This window comes from Petromyzon marinus, chromosome 11, assembly GCF_048934315.1.
Source record: "Petromyzon marinus isolate PM22_M1 ecotype Great Lakes invasive population chromosome 11, UKy_Petmar_22M1.pri1.0, whole genome shotgun sequence".
In the NCBI taxonomy this organism is placed as follows: Eukaryota; Metazoa; Chordata; class Hyperoartia; order Petromyzontiformes; family Petromyzontidae; genus Petromyzon; species Petromyzon marinus.
The window spans coordinates 15,048,065-15,066,794 of record NC_133677.1 but is presented as its reverse complement, the minus strand read 5'-3'; the positions used below and the strand labels follow the sequence as shown (position 1 = coordinate 15,066,794).

The following is an 18,730-nucleotide window of genomic DNA, read 5'->3' as shown; positions in this document are numbered from 1 at the left end:
ATGAGCTAAATGTTACATAAAAATAATGGCTGAGGGTCGTAACCTCGGGCCAGAGGACCGAGGGCCTGATTCTGAGTCATGGGTCAGGAATTTGCTCAAAAATTCTGTGGGAGACATCGGGAATTAATGTTAAAATGTCGTGGCTGGGCAGCTGCTGAGTGTAAAAAGCAGAAAGACATATGGGAGGGTTGCTCCTTTGAGGATATTAATCTACACAGAGCTCAATTGCGAGAGAGCATATTGGAGTGAACTAAATCTGCTGAGTGTGATGTAAAAATCGCAGAAATGGCCAGACTGGACTCGTACATTATAATCCAATCTTGATTTGAAGCTTTCGTGAATGCAGGAATTACTCTTTGGTTCTTTCGTTAAAGTCACGTAGAAAGAAAAGAAAAAAAGAAAAGAAATAATAGATCACGACGTTTCTATTGCAACACAAGCAACCGCCATCAAGTGAGAACTGTATGTAAATGTAAGCTCGGAGAGAGACACATATACAGAAAGACAAACATAGACACGGAGACACATAAAAATTATAATCTACAATGAACGAGTGTTGTATATGTGCCTTTTCCAAAATGTACATTAAGAGTGATTCTGCGGGTTTTTTTTATAAGTTTGACCGGGATGTAGCGCTGGGGCATGGAAAAGGGTGTCCCTCCTCCCCGCCTCCTGCCTACCACACAAAAGGTAGCTCGAGGATAATTGCTCACAAACCTGCTTAGGAAGTCATAAAATGTAATAAAAAATAGGTCCCAAGGGGGGGGTGGAGGCTAATGAGATTCTGCGGGAAATCCTAACCGGACTTCAAGAGAAGGCCACCATAAAAGATACAACACCTCCCCGGACAGCGAGAACCAGCCAGTCATTGCGAACTGGCTGGGGTTTTTTTAAATACAACAGTAAAGTTCGAAGCTTAGCTATATCTCAACCTCAGGATATCAAAATATAACTTGAGAATAAAAAGCATGGATCCCTGGCGATACAGACGGGGAACAACGGTTAATAAAACCCTCGGAATACCCTTGGTAACAACTATATACTACAAATCTTGGGTAAGTATAAACCAAATAATTATGAAATATTAGATCTAGGGTCATTCAGAAGAGATACAAGGCGAAATAGCTCAATCACACACGACCAAGATAATATGTATTCCATAGGATCAGAGCCTCACCAACCGCCTTTGTCTTCCAACAGCTAACACTGCACATGGTAGCAGTCAAATACCATGAAGAAATTCCAAACCGCGATGTGAGTACCGTAGACTCTGCTCAAAACGTACTTTGAGTCACTTGCAGAGTCAAAACTGCGGAAGTGATACGGTACCAAGCTATAAGAGGTGTAAAATAATATTTTTTTCTCTTAACTTCCAACCCGTGATGAGTGAATGGAAAACATGGCAAGCACACCCGTGCACAAAAGGTCACGACTTCAAAGGCCACTTCCAACCCGAGATGGGATCTGGAAAGAAGGCTGCCCAGAGCGTGAATGGAAATATGGCGGTAATAAAGACATCCCGACAACAAAAGACCAAATAAATTATTGCAGAAAGTTGTAAACTAGTAAAACACACTTAGGGGCAATTGAAAGCATCTATTTTCCACAGATGGCTGGAGGAAGAGGGACAGGAACCAGGCCTTGATGTGACTGAACAAATTACTTCAATAAATTAGAATAAACACACACACGCATACCGGACTAACGGTCACAATCACAGGCCAGGAGCGAAATCAAAGGAATTCCAGTCCTTTGTGAGAAGGCGAGTCGAGATGGGAGATTTTCGGATATAACGAAGAGCCAAACCAAGCAAATCAGTACTGCGAGTGGCAGGCTCCGGGGGATGGCCTCGAAATCAACCATGGGTGTCGAGTCTTGCAGAAGAGAATGGCGATGTGTTGTTAAGTGCTGAGTTCGGCACTGACAGAGTATCGCTGAAAGTTTTTCCTCTACATTTACCCTTATACTTTGAGTCGCTTGCAGAGTCGAGGACTGCGATAAGTTGTATTATACTAAGCTATAAGAGTTGTGAGAAGCTAAGAGGTGTGCTAATACAATTTGTGAGTTTTGGGAGTGAGGAGCGGCGATAAGCAGGTCACAGCAGGAGCCCTCTTGGAAGAAGGGCGGAGAGCACCAAGGGAAGGACGGCGCCGCATACCAGCAGAGGTCGAGTCTCCAAGGATCAACAGAGTCTGGCCACGGGATCATCGCACACATCGACGCAGACGAAGCCGGACCCATCTTCCCTGCCAGCACGGGCACCGCCGACTGAACAACCACCGCAGCAGTGGAGAGAGCCTGGCGCAGCCGAGAGAGTGTCGGCGCAGGTGAGAGTGCCGTGTGGTCAACACGCACGCACACACGCCATCCCAGCGGCCCTGTGGGAACCCGAGGTATTTTCGGTACAAGGGACGCTGTACCGCATAAGCCGCTAATTCAACAGACACACACATAACGCGCATATTGGGATGAATAAGATTGTTCCAAAAAGGTATCTTTGTGTTTCAAAAAGGATTGCCATCCCAAGGTGGTGCGTTAACTATTAGCTTAGCTGATCGTGAAAAGCATTGTTCTCTCCCTTGAGTTACATGAATACAGTCAAATTTTGATTTAAAGCTTTCGTGACTGCAGTAATTCATATTCTTAGTTTTTTCGGTAAAGTCACGTTGAAGAGAAACAACAAAATAACAAAATATATATAAAACAATAAAAAATTCTCACGACGTTTCGACAGTCGTTTAGAAGTATTTTAGTCATTCGTTTTCACTAATTGAATAACCTTACCAATGAATTCATTGATAACATACTTAACATTTATAAGCATCTATGTTACGAATCTACACACTACATACTAGTGTTGAGACTCGTAAGTATACATTCCTTAATTACATCTCACCAATGAAGTCATTGATGTCTACTTTTGCCTTGGGCACATGTTTCTGTATCACTGTTCGTATGAATATTGTCATTTTTTTCAGGACATTTCCTATCGCCGTGTATGGTCACGCGACTGAAGAATAAGCCAATCGTTCTGTTGCTCAGTATTAACAAATGTAACCATTGAGGGTTAATTGTACGGATCAATGAGTAGGACATCTTCAGGAGTACCGTGTTGACAATTCCGATCATAAGTGTGTTCGCATATTAGAGTGTTCTTAGATATTAAAGTTGCTTAACACAAGAGTGTGAGTGTTTTTTTCCTAAGTTCATGCATAATAATCCTAATTATAAAGACTATCCTGCGGTGAGATCTGAATTTTGAGACCTGACATAATTCCACTAAAACATAATCAGTAAAAGTTAAAGCTAGAATCATTGTATTATTACGATTGATAATACAACCCTAGACAATGAAGCCGAGCCTAATTAGCATAATTGCATACATTTGCATTAGTTAATAAACTTGCATAACTTCACACACATTTTTCATCGCATTATCACGATTGGTAATACACCCCAAGACAACGAAGCCGAGCCTAATTAGCATAATAGCATCAATTTGCATAACTTGATTAATTAGCAAACATTCATAAAATTACACGTACATTTTCATTTTATTTTATAATTTTTCAAGAAACACAAAAAACAACGCGAGGGAGGAGGAGACGAGTTGGAATTGTTAAATGAAAGGCAGCCAAAAAGAGGCCAAGGCCATGAGCAAAAAGGTCATGAGGCAGGAAAGGCAGGCGATGATACAAGAGATGAACTTTAGAGATAAAGTATTATGGTTGACTGAAGCTATCAAGGGGGGGTCATACGTTTCAATCCAGAAGATAACTGTAGAAGTATACGGGACCACTTGTATAATGTTACGGTTGTAGCAGGAAGGTGGAAGTTAAACATGTCAAAGGAGAAAGCAATTCTGTTGTGCTGGAGTTTGCATGAGGATGCAGGTCAATGGGCAGTCGTTACCACATAAGACCAGGACTAACTTGGGCAGACCTGTATTCAGACATGGCGGATGGCATCAATGCAGCTAAAGCTATGTCTCAACGGGAGTACCGAAGACGATTCCAGCGTGCTTACTATGCAGTTTTCCAGTGCGGGCACGGCTAGCCCAGCGGTCGACTGCGAGCCTCATCGGCGATTGGGGCTCCAGTACAGGACACATTGAAGGACCGCACCGCATTCTCGCTGGTTGCCTTGAGAGAGTGCATGCAGAGGCGTGGCCAGCTGCAGACTGAGTGATTGGAAGTCAAGAGCGGTGCAAGAGACTTCTGAATTCTCCATACCTGTGTGGAGGAGGTATCCGTGCTTGCTCACAGAGAGAGCATCTAGTAGGGGAGGAGGTACACTTTAGAGGGCCCATACGCTAGCTGATATACACCTTGACATTCATATTTTTCTTTACCACATATTTGTTCGTACGGTTGCATCGGTCGGTCGTGGGTTTTTCATGTACACTGGTGTTGTATATGAGCATTTTCCAAAATTGATATTAACAATAATATTTGTGTTATATATATTTTTAACAAACAAAAAATAATCAATAAAACGAAAAACCAGATGTCGATCATAAACAGACCATTAAAAAAATAAAGAAATAATAAAACTCTCGAGGCAAGGATGTTAGCAGCTATCTGCGAAGATCTCAAGATGAACAAGAGTTTGATGTGCCCTAAGGGAGGTCACGCAGAGGGAAGCCCTCCGCAAGCCAGAAACGAGGATGCCCACGGGTTAAACCATATTTTTTTTCCTTTGTCATTAAAACAACGGTTTAAATTTTAAATGCAATAACAAGAATAAGCTAAAGTTAGCGGTCCTCGCGCTCACTCCAATCAAGACCAGGCCACCAGATACATCAGTGAATTATTATCCAATAATTAATTCGCTATCAAATGATTTTCACCTTTAATACTTTTACTGTTAAAACAAAGCTTGGAGACAAAATACCGAGTCACATCAAAGGTTATCGAGAAGGAATGAGGCGAACGGGCAAACTTACGAAAGAGTTTAAACAATATCCCAAGCAACCCCGACCACCTTTGTCTCTCTCACAGCGCGGAGAAGCAGGAATTACACCTTATCACAAGGGGCCATCTGGAAAAGCCAGCCGGGTTTGATGAGGAGACACACCCCACCCCACACACGGCAACCAGGCAAACAAAGTTTTAAAGAAAATTGCAATATAACATTAATAACGTGTTAACCTTAAACGATATTCCATTATAGAACCTTACAGAACCAAGGGATATGGATTCCAACAATCTGGAAACGGACCTCTTAAACTCAGGATGAAAATTATTTTTCTTTCTAATAACTCCATCATATCAATGCGAACCTCGGTAACCCGAGAGGGGTGTCGGGAGGACGTAGTTACAAACACGAGTCTTGGCGAACATGGGACCAAATTGTTTTTGAGAAATATAAAGTCGAAAGTATAAAGAGATAGGTACTCCCGACCACCTTTGTCTCTCCCGAAGAGCGCGAGAGAGGAATTTCACGCCAGGGCAAACAGATCGTTATCGCAGGAGCCATCTGTACACACACACACGAACTCACACACACAGACCCCGCCCCCCCCTTTTTCACTGGGCAGAGAGAATTGTCTTTGAATATAACGGTCAGCCGCATTTTCAAAAGTCAGTGAAGTTAAGTCAAGAGTCAAGACAGATCAGCGAGTCAAGACGTCCACAGGACGAGCAGTCGCATGGAGCGGCTGGCTCCGAGCCTCGCTGAGTAGCGAGGATCGCTGAGTCGCGATGTATCAACAAAAGTGAGTCATACAGCAGTGGAGGAAACCTGCTGTCAGCGAACCAGCACGGGCGCGTTCGCGCACTTCAACAGAGAGAGCACGTGCGACTCAACTCACTCAACTGAAGAAAAAGCTTGGCCAGCCGCCAACAAAGTATCAGCGAATCAGCGCTGAGAGCGCTCGAACATCTCCACAAAGAAAGCACGTGCAACGTGGCTCAACCAGCAGCGGAAAAGCACGAGCAGCCACCAACAACTTCAGCAAACCAGTGACCAAGCGCGTGCGACTTGAGTCATACAGCAGTAGAGGAAACCTGCTGTCAGAGAGCCGCCAACAACCTCAACAAAGAGAGCGCGTGCGACTCGGCTCACTCAGCAGAATAAAAACTTGACCTGTCGCCCGCGAGCGCAGCGTCAGATACTACAGCAGCGGAAAGAGCGCGCATCGGCGCAGCTCATCCAGCAGTGGAGGAAACTGCTGTCAGCGAATCAGCACGGGCGCGTTCGCGCATCTTCGAGGAGAAAGAGCGCGGCCAGCAACGCCAAGCAAGAGCGTGCAGCAGCTCAGCCAGCAGTGGAGAGAAACTGCTATCAGCGAACCAGCACGGGCGCGTTCGCGCATCTTCAAGGAGAGGGAGCGCGCGCCACCAGCGTGCCATCAGCATCAGCACCAGCACCAGCGCGCGCCAACAGCACGCCACCAGCGTGCCACCAGCACCAGCGCGTGCCAACAGCGTGCCACCAGCGTGCTACAGCGCGCAACTTCGCGTCACCAGGGCTGAGAGGGAAGCGGCCCTGCACTCATGCGAGCGTCGTGCTGACTCATCCAGCCAGCGGTGGACAGAAACTGGCAGTCGTTCGTATGCCCCTCCCCCACACTCCCTCCTCACTCCCCCACCGCTACACAACGAACAAACATTTTTTTTGACAAGGAAATCAACCTAGGCGTTTGCTCAACGCAAGATATCAACAACCCTCCCATTAAACATACAAGACTCATGATAACTGCGTCAACTATTAGTTAATAACGAAAAACATCGCCACCCATTGAGTTACGTTGATGAGGCAATCAGAATTATTTCAGTCGAACGCTTTAATTGCATAATCGTTGATGAATCAATGAACGAACATCGCCGTGGTACTGTGCTGACGATTTCAAGCATAATAATTTCGCATATCAGAATGTGTTAAGGATTGGATACGAATCAAAGACCGAGTGCCGTGTTGTGTAATCATTCAAGAATACGAGTTTGCATCTTATAAGGTTAAGGTTTTGATAGAATAGTTTGCATGTTTTTAATCTCTCTCTCAACAACCGATCGATTGCGTTACGCGTCGGGAATTAACCATAGGTGCCAATATCGAGGTGAAACAACGCAATCGTGATGGTATCATGTTAACGCTGTGTTGAAATTCCAACATCCCGAGATTGAGTTTTCATATTATCCAAAAATTAAAGTTAGCTAGAAAATAAAATTGATCAAAGCAGAAGGTTTGTGTGTGATTCTTCCTGAAATTCTGCATAATATTGTTCTGCGTATGAGATATGAATCCTGGGGACCTATCATAAGCACACTATCATCACACATAATCCATAACACACATAATTCATGTTCAATCGAGAGTAATCGTATCCTTATCGATAATACGGAATTAAAGAGCAGAGTCGAATCGACTCTCTCTCATTCACGCTCACAACGCCTGCGTCACTGCATACGATTAATTGCGTTATTCCAATTCATAACACAATCCTCGTCACCGAGGCTCGACCTCATAATCCATAACGACCTGCATTATCATAACCACGCCCACTCGCATAAATTAATACGATTATCTCTCGAATCAGCATAATTACACTGATTAACATAATTTCGGATAAATTATGCAAATCTCATTTAATTTTCATTATTTTCATCAATTTTCATAACACCTATATATACAACACTGGCGAAGAATAATGATGCAGAGTTGACGTGATTATGACACGAGTTGATGCTTTGATCTACTAAATACTTAGATTTGTAGTGCACTGAGTGTTCTAGTGGTTTATTTATGTTTCATGCGTTGTATTGCTTGAAAATACTTTACTGCTAGACACAAGGCTAAAAATGTCCCATCCCAATATATTGCTATAAACAATACTTATAAAAGTAAAAACAGAGCAATGTAATACAATACACTATTAGACATTATTGTATTATTGTAAAAAAAAAAGTCCATCCCATGTGTTTAGTGAATTTTTTTATATTTTAGGCAGGAAATTAGTTTTCAAATTTAGATTTTTCTAGGGGGGGGGGACCCCTAGACCCCCTGGAAGATTTGGTCCCCCCCAATGTTGACTCCATGGCTACGGCCTTGGCGAGACGGATCTATGGACCTGGTGACTATTGCGGACGTATTGTAATTGATGGAGAACCACTAGACACGAACTTGCGATAATCATTTAAATTAAATAATAAGTATTGTATGGTGCGCAAACAGCGGAGATGCTAAAAGCACATTTTCAGATTTTCAGTTATTGAATAATACATATGGCAAGTGCGATTAAGGGGACTCACATTGAGTGTTGCAGAAGAAATATTTAAGGAGAGAAGACATTTGCCTACTCGAGCAAGGCATTAATTTTGAGAGGGAGAGACGTTAACATTGCACCGAACTGTGCTACAAGGTCACGTGCCATGGATGACGAGCACAACAAAAAGTGCCGGTAAAAACTCTGTGAATTATTATCAAGGTAAAGACGTTAAAGAACATCATCATTCTACACGTCGTCAAGACCTGACCACAGCTGACAAGTCACCAGCTGCATCGACCTCCTGGCTGCTGCTGTTTGTTGCGTCATCAACCATTGGGTCGCCGTCTCCGCTGTTTGCACGAAGACTGCCGTGTCACCTTCTCAACGCGAGCATGATGAGACTGTTACAGACTGAAAGCAGATTGCTTCTGTTGTGTTGCTTGCCTTATCTTTAATCATCAGTGTGCATTGATGCCTTATTAACCTAAATTCTGAGTTATGCCATTAATTTCTGTTTTCAGTTTTCAAAGTTTTCATTTGCATAACAGTATCAAGTATTCTTTGGACCAACTGTCAGTTGCATATTTGATGATTGGTACTCAATTGTTTTTTTTTATAAAAAAGACTTGTTTGCATTAAAATCTGTGTGTGGGTGGTTGAACATTGTGTACATGCGAGATATCAAAGAATCCGGAATATAAGGTTGGCTTCTGTCATTGTGTATCATGAATAAATCACACCCTAGACCAGGGGGTGGGGAAACTTTTTTCTGCCAAGGGCCATTTGGATATTTATAACATAATTCACGGGCCATACAAAATTATCGACTTAAAAAGTAGCCTGTTATATTTGGTCAAACATTTAATTAACTCACCCCTAATGTGATGGCTGGAACAGATCAAATTATTTTTTTATTTAAAGCTTTCGTGACTGCAGTGATTCATATTCTTGGTTCTTTCGGTAAAGTCACGTTGAAGGGAAACAATAAAGTAATAAAATATATATAAAACATGATTTTGTTTCCCTTCAATGTGACTTTACCGAAAGAACCAAGAATATCGATTAAATTATTTCGCGGGCCTTATACGGCCCACGGGCCGGACGTTCCCCACCCCTGCCCGAGACAAATAAAAAAATACAATAAAATGACAGATACCTTCCAGAACTACATCACCGTCCATTCATCATTAAAAACACGTCTTTATGTGAAGCCTTTCTGCAACAATGCGCATTTATTATGTAAAGCAAATTCTGTGTTAGATAAACATTTCATGCCACGCTGAACAATCAAGCCGCTTTTACTCAAATGTATTCATGACAACAATGAAGACAGAATTCTAGGCATCAACAGCATTGACGAGTTCAGTCAAAGCAGTGGAGGCCCCTCTCGTATCCGGGCATCATCAAGGACTTGTCGACGTGTCCGGTCTTCAGGCTGCTCCACGCAAGGATTCGCTTGAGCAACGACTCGTAGCCAATCACACCAAGCTACCAACATCACGTGCCCTAACGTACCCTCACCCTCACTTAATGGCACATAGTTCGTGCCATTAAGTGATTCTTGTCCCCCTCGACGTAAATTACGTGGAGACATCGGTCATCACTGAATTGGCTGCGTTCTGAAGATTTTGTTGTTTATTGTCATTGCATGGGAATGCAAGGATGCCTGAAGGATGCTGTATCAGCCGTACGTTGCTCCTTGTTGCTGGAGTACATAAGGTAGCGCCTCTCCCAGGGAAGGTGACAATGCCGCTATGTGCACAATTGACCATGGCGCTGACCGCTAAAAATCCATGTTCGAGGTTATCTTCATATGTACAGCAACAGTCAAAAAGGAAGATTTCTAATCGCATCGTCCACTCCATGTACAACAGTCGGGAATGCGGGATGAGCTCGCAAATCTCTCCGCAACACCGCTCCATGGGAGCCCGGCTACGAGTGCGCCTGCAGCACGAGGTTCTTGCGGTAGCACTCGAGGCTGCACAGCGGCACGCCGGTCTTAGCGCAGCTGTAGCGTTTCCTGTTGGTGCAGCCGGGGACGCCGCAGTCCAGCGCCTGTGAGGGGGCGGGCGGAGGGGCCGGTGCGGGACCCAGCAGCGCCGGCAGCGGGAAGCCGGGCGGGAAGGAGACGGTGGTCCCCTCGGAGGCGGAGCTGGAGTAGCGCACGGTGGGGGCCATGGGCCACCGCCGGCCCAGCGCCCCCACACGGCCCCCGGCTTTGCCGCCGGACTTGGCGCGGCCGGTCTTGGTGAGGCGCTCTATTGTCTGCTTGCGACTCTCCTCGGCCTTGCGCGCGGCCTGCAGGCGGCGCGTGCGCGCCCGCTCCGCGCGCTTCATCAGCATCTCTGCCGTCATCTCCTTCTCCTTGTAGCCCATGGGCAGCTCCAGCAGCGGCTGGGTGGGCGCCGCGTCACGGTGCAGCAGTGCGCGCTGCTCGCGAAACAAACACCACACACACACACGGGTACGTGCGTGCGAAGTGGTAGTGCAGTTGTTAGTGCGCTGCGCCATGAACCCGGCGACTCGAGTTCAATTCCCGCTCACGGCCAATACCAGTGGCGATTTTCGGAACTGGTCCTGGGCCTCCAGGACCGGGGAGACAAAGGTGTTCGGGCGTGGTGGTGGCCACTCACCCCTTCGTGTACTGTTCCGGCCTTCATAGGTTCTCGCTAACAGCACCTTCCCCAATAGTCTGTTAAGGCTATACGTATAGCCTTAACAGACTTTGTCTTGTGCGTCAATGCACTTTCGAACAAGGGCCTGCTCAGATGCAATCGGCAATGTCTCGACAAAATGCCACTTTAAAATATATAACAGGCACTCATGAGAAGGGCCATTCATAGTGAATAATTGGCATTCCACGTAACATAAGTTGGGTGATAGTGGACGATGTATGGGTTTGGTGCCCTCCCTGGGTCAGTATCTTTATCAGCAAGGTTACACATCGTTGGCTGTCAATCTGTTAAAAGAGGGAGACGCAGGTTGAGATTCAGAGACGGGGGGGACATTCCCAAGCCTCAAGGGTGAATTCCAAGGCAGGGAGCTCACCTGCCGTGGCGTCAGCAGGGACTCGTCCACCTCCTTCTTGAGCTCCCCATTGTCGTCCAGCTCTCCGCGCTCCAGGGCATCAAGCCAGCGCTTCTCCTCCTCATCCTCGGGTCCCGATTCAGCGTCCGGCAGGGCTGGGGGGTCCCCGTCGCTGTCGTCTGGGGCCACACACAGCGCTTAGTGTCCGCTGGCGACAAACCCGCAGAGCCCGCACTCCCCCATAACCATGCGGGTCACCGGTTACCCCTCCCAGGCATTGACGATGGCATTCCCTCACACAAGCGTAAAGCGTCATAAAAACAACCGTTCTAAACATTGATGCGCAAATGCAAAATTGAAAACTCATTCTAAATTGAAAACTAATATCTTTAGAACTGCTTTTTGTGTTTAGATTGTTGTCCTTCCCCCATACCTCTGATTAGCATGGTTGGTTACGTGCGGTGTGAAAGAAGTTCAACATTCATACAAAGCTGTATGGCTAGAAGTATGAGAATTTATTTCTTCACAGACCCTGATAGATAGAGTTTGTAAATGCATGGCATTAAAATAGTAACCCTGCAAGATCAAGAAAAGCAAAATTAAGTGAAAACCGAACTTTATATATTTGTTTCTCATTCATTATTGGGTTTTTGGACCATCAATTTGCTTCAAGTGAGATACCTATATTCATGGTTAGGTGAAACTTTCGGACTCATTAAATGCACGCTGCTGGCAGTGTTGGGATGTGGGTTATGGCCCTGTTGTATATATGTCTTTTCCAAAAAAATAATAAAAGTGATAGTCTATTTTTTATGTAATTGTTTTTTTTTTACTTCTGGATTTAGCGCGTTCTAAAAAAGAAAACTGCAGTAACGGAGGCCTGTGAACTCCTCCCTTGAGACAACAAAGGCCAAAGGAGCACCCCCTCCTGCCTCGCTCCCACATAAAATAAAACAACTTGAGATTAATTATTCACAAGCTTTGGCTTTGGAAAGTTGTAAAGTTGTATTGACCACCACCTCATAGGAATATTTTCAAACATCATGAGATTAAATGTTAACTTGATAGAATGTATTGTTGTATGATGATGTAGCTCAGGAGGTTTTGAATACGACAAGTTGCATGTTTTATTAACACCCACCTATAAATATATATAAACACCCAGGTCTGTCATTCTGTCACTCTGCCATTCTGTGACTCTGTGAATCTGTCATTGTGTGCTTAACGCGGCACGGATTGGTTGAAGTGCATCACGTGACCGTGAGCAAGCAGCTAACCAGAGGTGCGCCCCTCACAAACATGTACGCCCCCCAGGTGATGTTTCGTCGTAATAAGGCGCTGTGGGCAGCTGATCTGCCATCACGCTCACGGGCCGAGAGGGGTGGGGGCTGAGGAGGAGGGGGACCCCCCCCCCCAACACTTCCTAAGACCCCTTAAGATAACATCTTGCAAATAATCCTAACAGTTCTTTCAGTGATTAATAAGTCATAGCTCTTAGAAGTGAATGTAAATACCACAACAAAAGTTTAAATACATTTTCATTCATTCACATTAAAGTTACATCGCGATCGTCAAAAAAGGTATGTAGAGTGAAAGTTTTAAGTGAAAGCCACGTAAAGCCGCTCTTATCCGACTTACTGAAAGTCCTCAAGTACAGCAAAGCCGTTTGCGTTCTTTTTACAGTACTCTACAATAATACTTTTGACAGTAAAACACACGTGCACTACACACTCATCTATTACGTACGGACATATACACATGGTTCTCATTACATTAGTACTCGTCTTCTTTGGTTCTTTCGGTAAGGTCAAGTAGAATGAGAATAAAATAATAAAATAACACAATAAAATTCTCACAAGTTAAGTGGAGATAAGTGGAGATTTGAGTTATACACTAATATCGAGAATGCATGAAATTTTGTCCAAACTATAGGCCGGAAAAATTCTGTTGTCCAAGTGACTGATATTCTGATAAGAGTTTTTGATCAGTTCTAGAGAGTGAACCCGGAGCAGTGAGACAGCGGCACACAGCAGGGACCTCCCGAGGGAAGGGGGGCACCAAGGGTGCTCGCGCGAAGCAAGCTGCTGCTGACAAGGAATGAGGAGCAACCGACCACAGACCATTCCCACTGCTGATCGAGCCTGGCGTGCAGATAATCTGCGAACGTGCAGCGCAGCAACTAACGGCTGACCACGAGCGTGCTGACTCGAAAGGCCCGAGCACCCTCCAACCGTGCCTGGTGTCAAGGGGGGTGACGCGCTGCCGCCCGACGGACGAGCTGCGAGCACTATCTGGCGACGTGGCCACAGTGCACCCCGGTGCAGGCTGGGCCCGACCCATCGACAACCTGCCAGCACGGGCGCCGCAACCAGCGGTGAACCGCAGCGTGCCGACTCAACAGCCACTCCAGCTGTGGACGGAGCCTGATGGGCACGCAGCTCGAGTGGATCACACGCCATTTGCCGACAAACACCCGCCGACCCAACGCCCACTGCTGGGGACCTGAGGTATTTTTGGTGTGTAAAGGAACACAAATATCGCTGGCCGCCCAGGGCTCCCACGACCCCAGAGTCACAGATGGTAACACGATCCATGTGCAGAGATCGTACAAGGACAAACTCAAACCACACTACCCGCTATAATAATTATTGGACCGCGTGGTGACTGCTGTTGCATATAGGCCTTTTTCCAAAATTGATATTAAGAATAATTCTGCCAACATTTTTTTTAAATAATCAATCGCGGTGTCGCTTGGGGCAAAAGGTGGGTGATGCGAAACCCTCCCCTCACAGCAGATGGCTTTCACAGTCAGGACCAAGCAAGGAAGTAGCCATAAAGATTAATTAATAAATAAATACACCTTGGTACAAAGGAAAGATAGGGGGGGGGATTGCTAATGAGATTCTGGGGAAAATCTACATGGCTTCAAAGGCCCCCTCAAAAGAGTGCAGACAAGCTGGCGCCACGAAGAAACAGACAATTTTTAAAAATAACTTTTCTTTTTCATTTCTCTTAATACAACGGTTAAAGTTCAGAACTTAGCGACAAGAATGACTCGACATCATAGTCTACACACACTCACCCAGTGAAAGAACCAGACTGCAGTCACATTGGTGGCCTTCACTTATTAATTACCTTATTTTACTCTCATCTACCTCACATGTTGTTTCTATTATATCTTGCTATCTACATGACTTCACCAAAAAACCAAGGAATATTAATTCCAGCAGCCAAGAAGCTTAACTGAAAACTTAGTTACGCCTCTAACTTGATGACATAAAAATACAACTCGAAAATAACAGCACGGATCCCTGGATACAGACGAGAAACAAAGGTTAATACAACCCTAGGAATATACGTGGTAATAACAATGCTAAATCACGAATCTTGGGAAACATAAAACAAATAATAATTAGAAGAGATGAGGCGAAATAAGTCAATCACATGACCAAGATAAATGCATTCCATAGAAAAAGCCTCCCAGCCACCTTCCAGAAGCATGTTTTAGCAATAAAACCACAAAGGGAGAGACTGCGGCCCTCATTGTGAGAGACAAATGTAACACCCGACCGCGAAGGAGCCAGGCCTTGAGGAAACAACTTATCACTCCAATAAAAGTATAACAGACACACACATACCCAAAACAGCGGGGGACACAATCTCCCCAGACGAGGGATGACAAAACAGGCAACGGTTTCTTGGTAAACTCTTTTTTTTGTTTCTTCTAACAACGGTAAAAGTAAAAAAACTTAGCGACAAGAATAAGTAAACATCATAGACCGATTGATAATACAACCCTAGACAACGAAACCGAGCTTAATTTAGCATACTTACATCACACTTGTATAATTTAATACAATTTATTGTATCATCCCGATTTTCATAACGGCATGCATTAGCATAATCGCATGCATTTGCATAACTTAATACAATTACACCTGTATAGTCAGCATAATATATGCACATAATTACATAAATTAGCATAAATTCTGATAATTACGCATTTTTTTCCGTTTTCATTAAAACTTACATATTTTGCATATTTTTTTAAGACCCGGCATACACAACACTGCCCCTACACACACAAACACACACGACGCGCATATCGGTACAAATAAGGTTGTTCCGTGGTGTTCGTTTTGCATAGGCTTGCCATTCAAAGGTGGTGTGTTAAGTATTAACCGGTCACTGAGAAACATTATTCTGTCCCTTAAGTTGCATGAATATGGTCGTTAAAAGTATTTTAGTCGTTTGTTTCTTTTGAATGCATATTACCAATGAATTCATTGACGTCCTACTAAGCCAATTGATAAGCATTTATTTTCCAAATGTATACACTCGCATTAATACTATTTTTTCGGATATCGGCTGTTGTTTCTTGTAATCGCATAATCTTATCAATGAATTCATTGATGCCCCTTTAGCCATTGGACACACATTTCTTTAGCACGCTTTCCGTATGAATTGTCATTTTTAGGGGCTTACCTATCTTTGTGCGTTACCATGAGGAGTTAGCCTATTGTTCTATTGCTCTGTTTAACAACGTAACCATAAGACTTGACCATGATGTTTTTGTTTGTACGGATCGATGAGTACAATATTTGGATGAGTACTACTGTGGTAATTCTGATGATGTGTGTTCGCATAATAGAGTGTTTTTAGATATTAAAGTTGCTTAATATAGAAGAGTCTGAGTGGTTCCTTCCTAAGTTCATGCATAATTACCTTAATTATAAGAACTGTATTTTGGGGCGAGATCTGAATCCTGAGACCGGACATAATTACACTAAAATCATAATCATTAAATGTTAAGGCGAGAATGAGTAATTGTTAAAGCCAGACTCATTTATGTATCACGATTGGTGATACATACCCTAGACAATGAGAGAGCCAACAATAATACACGGAACTACACACACACATATTTATAACCAGCGGGAAGTACCCAGCGTTGCCCGGGGGAAAAATACATTTCAAAACTTCTCTTAAAAACATAACATATCCATACACAAATGATCATTGCAACTCCACGAGGTGAGATCTTGCATGGAGCCCCAGGCCGAGGGAGATTGACAGTTCTTTTGTGTTTATTCCATTTGCGAATAATCGCACCAACTGTTGTCACCTTCTCATCAAGCTGCTTGGCAATGGACTTGTAGCCCATTCCAGCCTTGTGTAGGTCTACAATCTTGTCCCTGACATCCTTGGACAGCTCTTTGGTCTTGGCCATGGTGGAGAGTTTGGAATCTGATTGATTGATTGCTTCTGTGGACAGGTGCCTTTTATACAGGTAACAAGCAGAGATTAGGAGCACTCCCTTTAAGAGTGTGCTCCTAATCTCAGCTCGTTACCTGTATAAAAGACGCCTCGGAGACAGAAATCTTTCTGATTGAGAGGGGGTCAAATACTTATTTCCCTCATAAAAATGCCAATCAATTTTTTACATTTTTGACATGCGTTTTTCTGGATTGTTTTGTTGTTATTCTGTCTCTCACTGTTCATATAAACCTACGATTAAAATTATAGACTGATCATTTCTTTGTCAGTGGGCAAACGTACAAAATCAGCAGGGGATCAAATACTTTTTTCCCTCACTGTATCCCCCTGCTCATTCCGAGTCCTCACGTGCTTCTACTTAAGCTGCTGCCAGTTGTCCCATTAATCTTTTATCATCGCCCCCCATCTCCCGTCTCCTAGGCGCCAACCTCCGGTCACAGCGTAGCACCTGTTCGACCTCGATTGCACCCGCTTCTCCCCTTAAATACTGTCGGTTTGTCGGTGAAAACTTCTTGTTGCAACGCGCACACCTGTTTTCCCTCTGTTGCACCCGCTTAACTGTGTGCACCACGTATTTCTCTCCTCTACAGTAGTAACTACTGACTCGGAAGTAGTATCTAAATGACTATAGTAGTACCTACTGAATCTATAGTAGTACCCATTGAGTCTATAGTAGTATCTACTGACTATAGTAGTAACTACTAACTCCATAGTAGTATCTGTTGAAGCTAGAGTAGTATCTGCAGACTCTATAACAGTATCTGCTAACTATAGTGGTATCTACTGACCACAGTATTATCTACAAGCTATAGTAGTATCTACTGACTCACTCGTAGTATCTGCTCACTCTATAGTAGTATCAACCAACTCTATAGTAGTAAATACTGACTCTACAGTAGTATCTATTGACCATAGTAGTATCTACTGAATATATAGTCATATCCATTGATTATATAGTAGTAACTACTAACTCTATAGTAGTATCTGCTGACTCTATAGTAGTGTCTGCAGATTCTATAGCAGTATCTGACTCTATAGCAGTATCTACTGACTCTATAGTCATATCCACTGACTCTGCAGCAGTATATACTGACTATAGTGGTATCTACTGACTGTAGTATTATCTACTGACTCTACAGTAGTATCGACCGACTCTATAGTAGTAACTACTGACTCTATAGTAGTATTTACTGAATCTATAGTAGTATCTATTTACTCTATACTAGCATCTACTGACCATAGTAGTAACTACTAACTCTATAGTTTGAACCACCTCTACGGGGAGGGTTTGCCATGCTTGTTTGTTTCACACAACTTCTAATTTAGCAATCTTTGGAAGAACGTAATCAACCAGGCTATGCGTTAACTGTGTGCTAACCGACTCTCTGTTGCATTGTATTACACTTCCTAATTTAACTAAATTTGCTTTCTATCGTGCTTGTTTATAAGTCCATTCTCTCCTCCGGCCGCTATGGGCAGTAATTCCACACAACGCTCCGTGCTTGTTTGTTTAGCAGTCCAGTGCCCAGCTTGTCCGTCCCCCATGGGCAGATATTCCACACAACTCCCCCTCTGCCCCCCCCCTCTCTCTATTTAAGGCCTCGACACAGAGACGTTGTCTTTCTGTGTGCTTATGTGTGTCTCTCTCTGTTTGTCTCTGTGTGAGTGTCTCTCTGCTTGTGTGTCCGTGTGTCTCCGTGTCTATGTTTTGTCTCTCTCTCAAATTTAGCCATCTTTGGAAGAACGTAATCAACCAGGTGGGGTGTTAACTTGTTGGCCGACTCTCTGTGTTTTATTGCATTATATTTCCAAGTTTACTATGTATGTTTTCTCATTCATTTGTAACTGATGATGGTTGCTTGTGTTGCAATTGAAACGTCGTATTCTATTTTTATTTTATTTCTTTCTACGTGACTTTACCGAAACGAAAGAGTAATTCCTGCAGTCATGAAAGCTTTGAATCTAGTTTAGTATCTACTGACTCTATAGTAGTATCTACCGACTCGATAGTAGTATCTACTATCACTACAGTAGTATATTCTGACTGTAGCAGTATCTACTATCACTACAGTAGAATATACTGACTGTAGTAGTATCTACTATCACTACAGTAGTATATACTGACTGTAGTGGTATCTACTATCACTACAGTATTATATACTGACTGTAGTGGTATCTACTACCACTACAGTCAGTATATACTGACTGTAGCAGCAG

The 18,730-nt window shown here is 43.8% G+C and overlaps 1 protein-coding gene across 1 annotated transcript in view; it reads right to left on the bottom strand.

The window, feature by feature from the left end:
• Nucleotides 1–9,422: 9,422 nt before the first annotated feature.
• The window catches only part of INO80B (INO80 complex subunit B), a 31,500-nt gene continuing 22,192 nt past the window's right edge, over nt 9,423–18,730 (bottom strand). Inside the window, exons 4-5 of the mRNA XM_032951927.2 lie at nt 11,258–11,415; nt 9,423–10,639 (exon numbers count right to left, since the gene is read on the bottom strand). Coding sequence (XP_032807818.1) covers nt 10,142–10,639; nt 11,258–11,415 — 656 coding nt within the window. The 3' untranslated portion in view covers nt 9,423–10,141. The remainder of the gene's footprint in view (nt 10,640–11,257; nt 11,416–18,730) is intronic.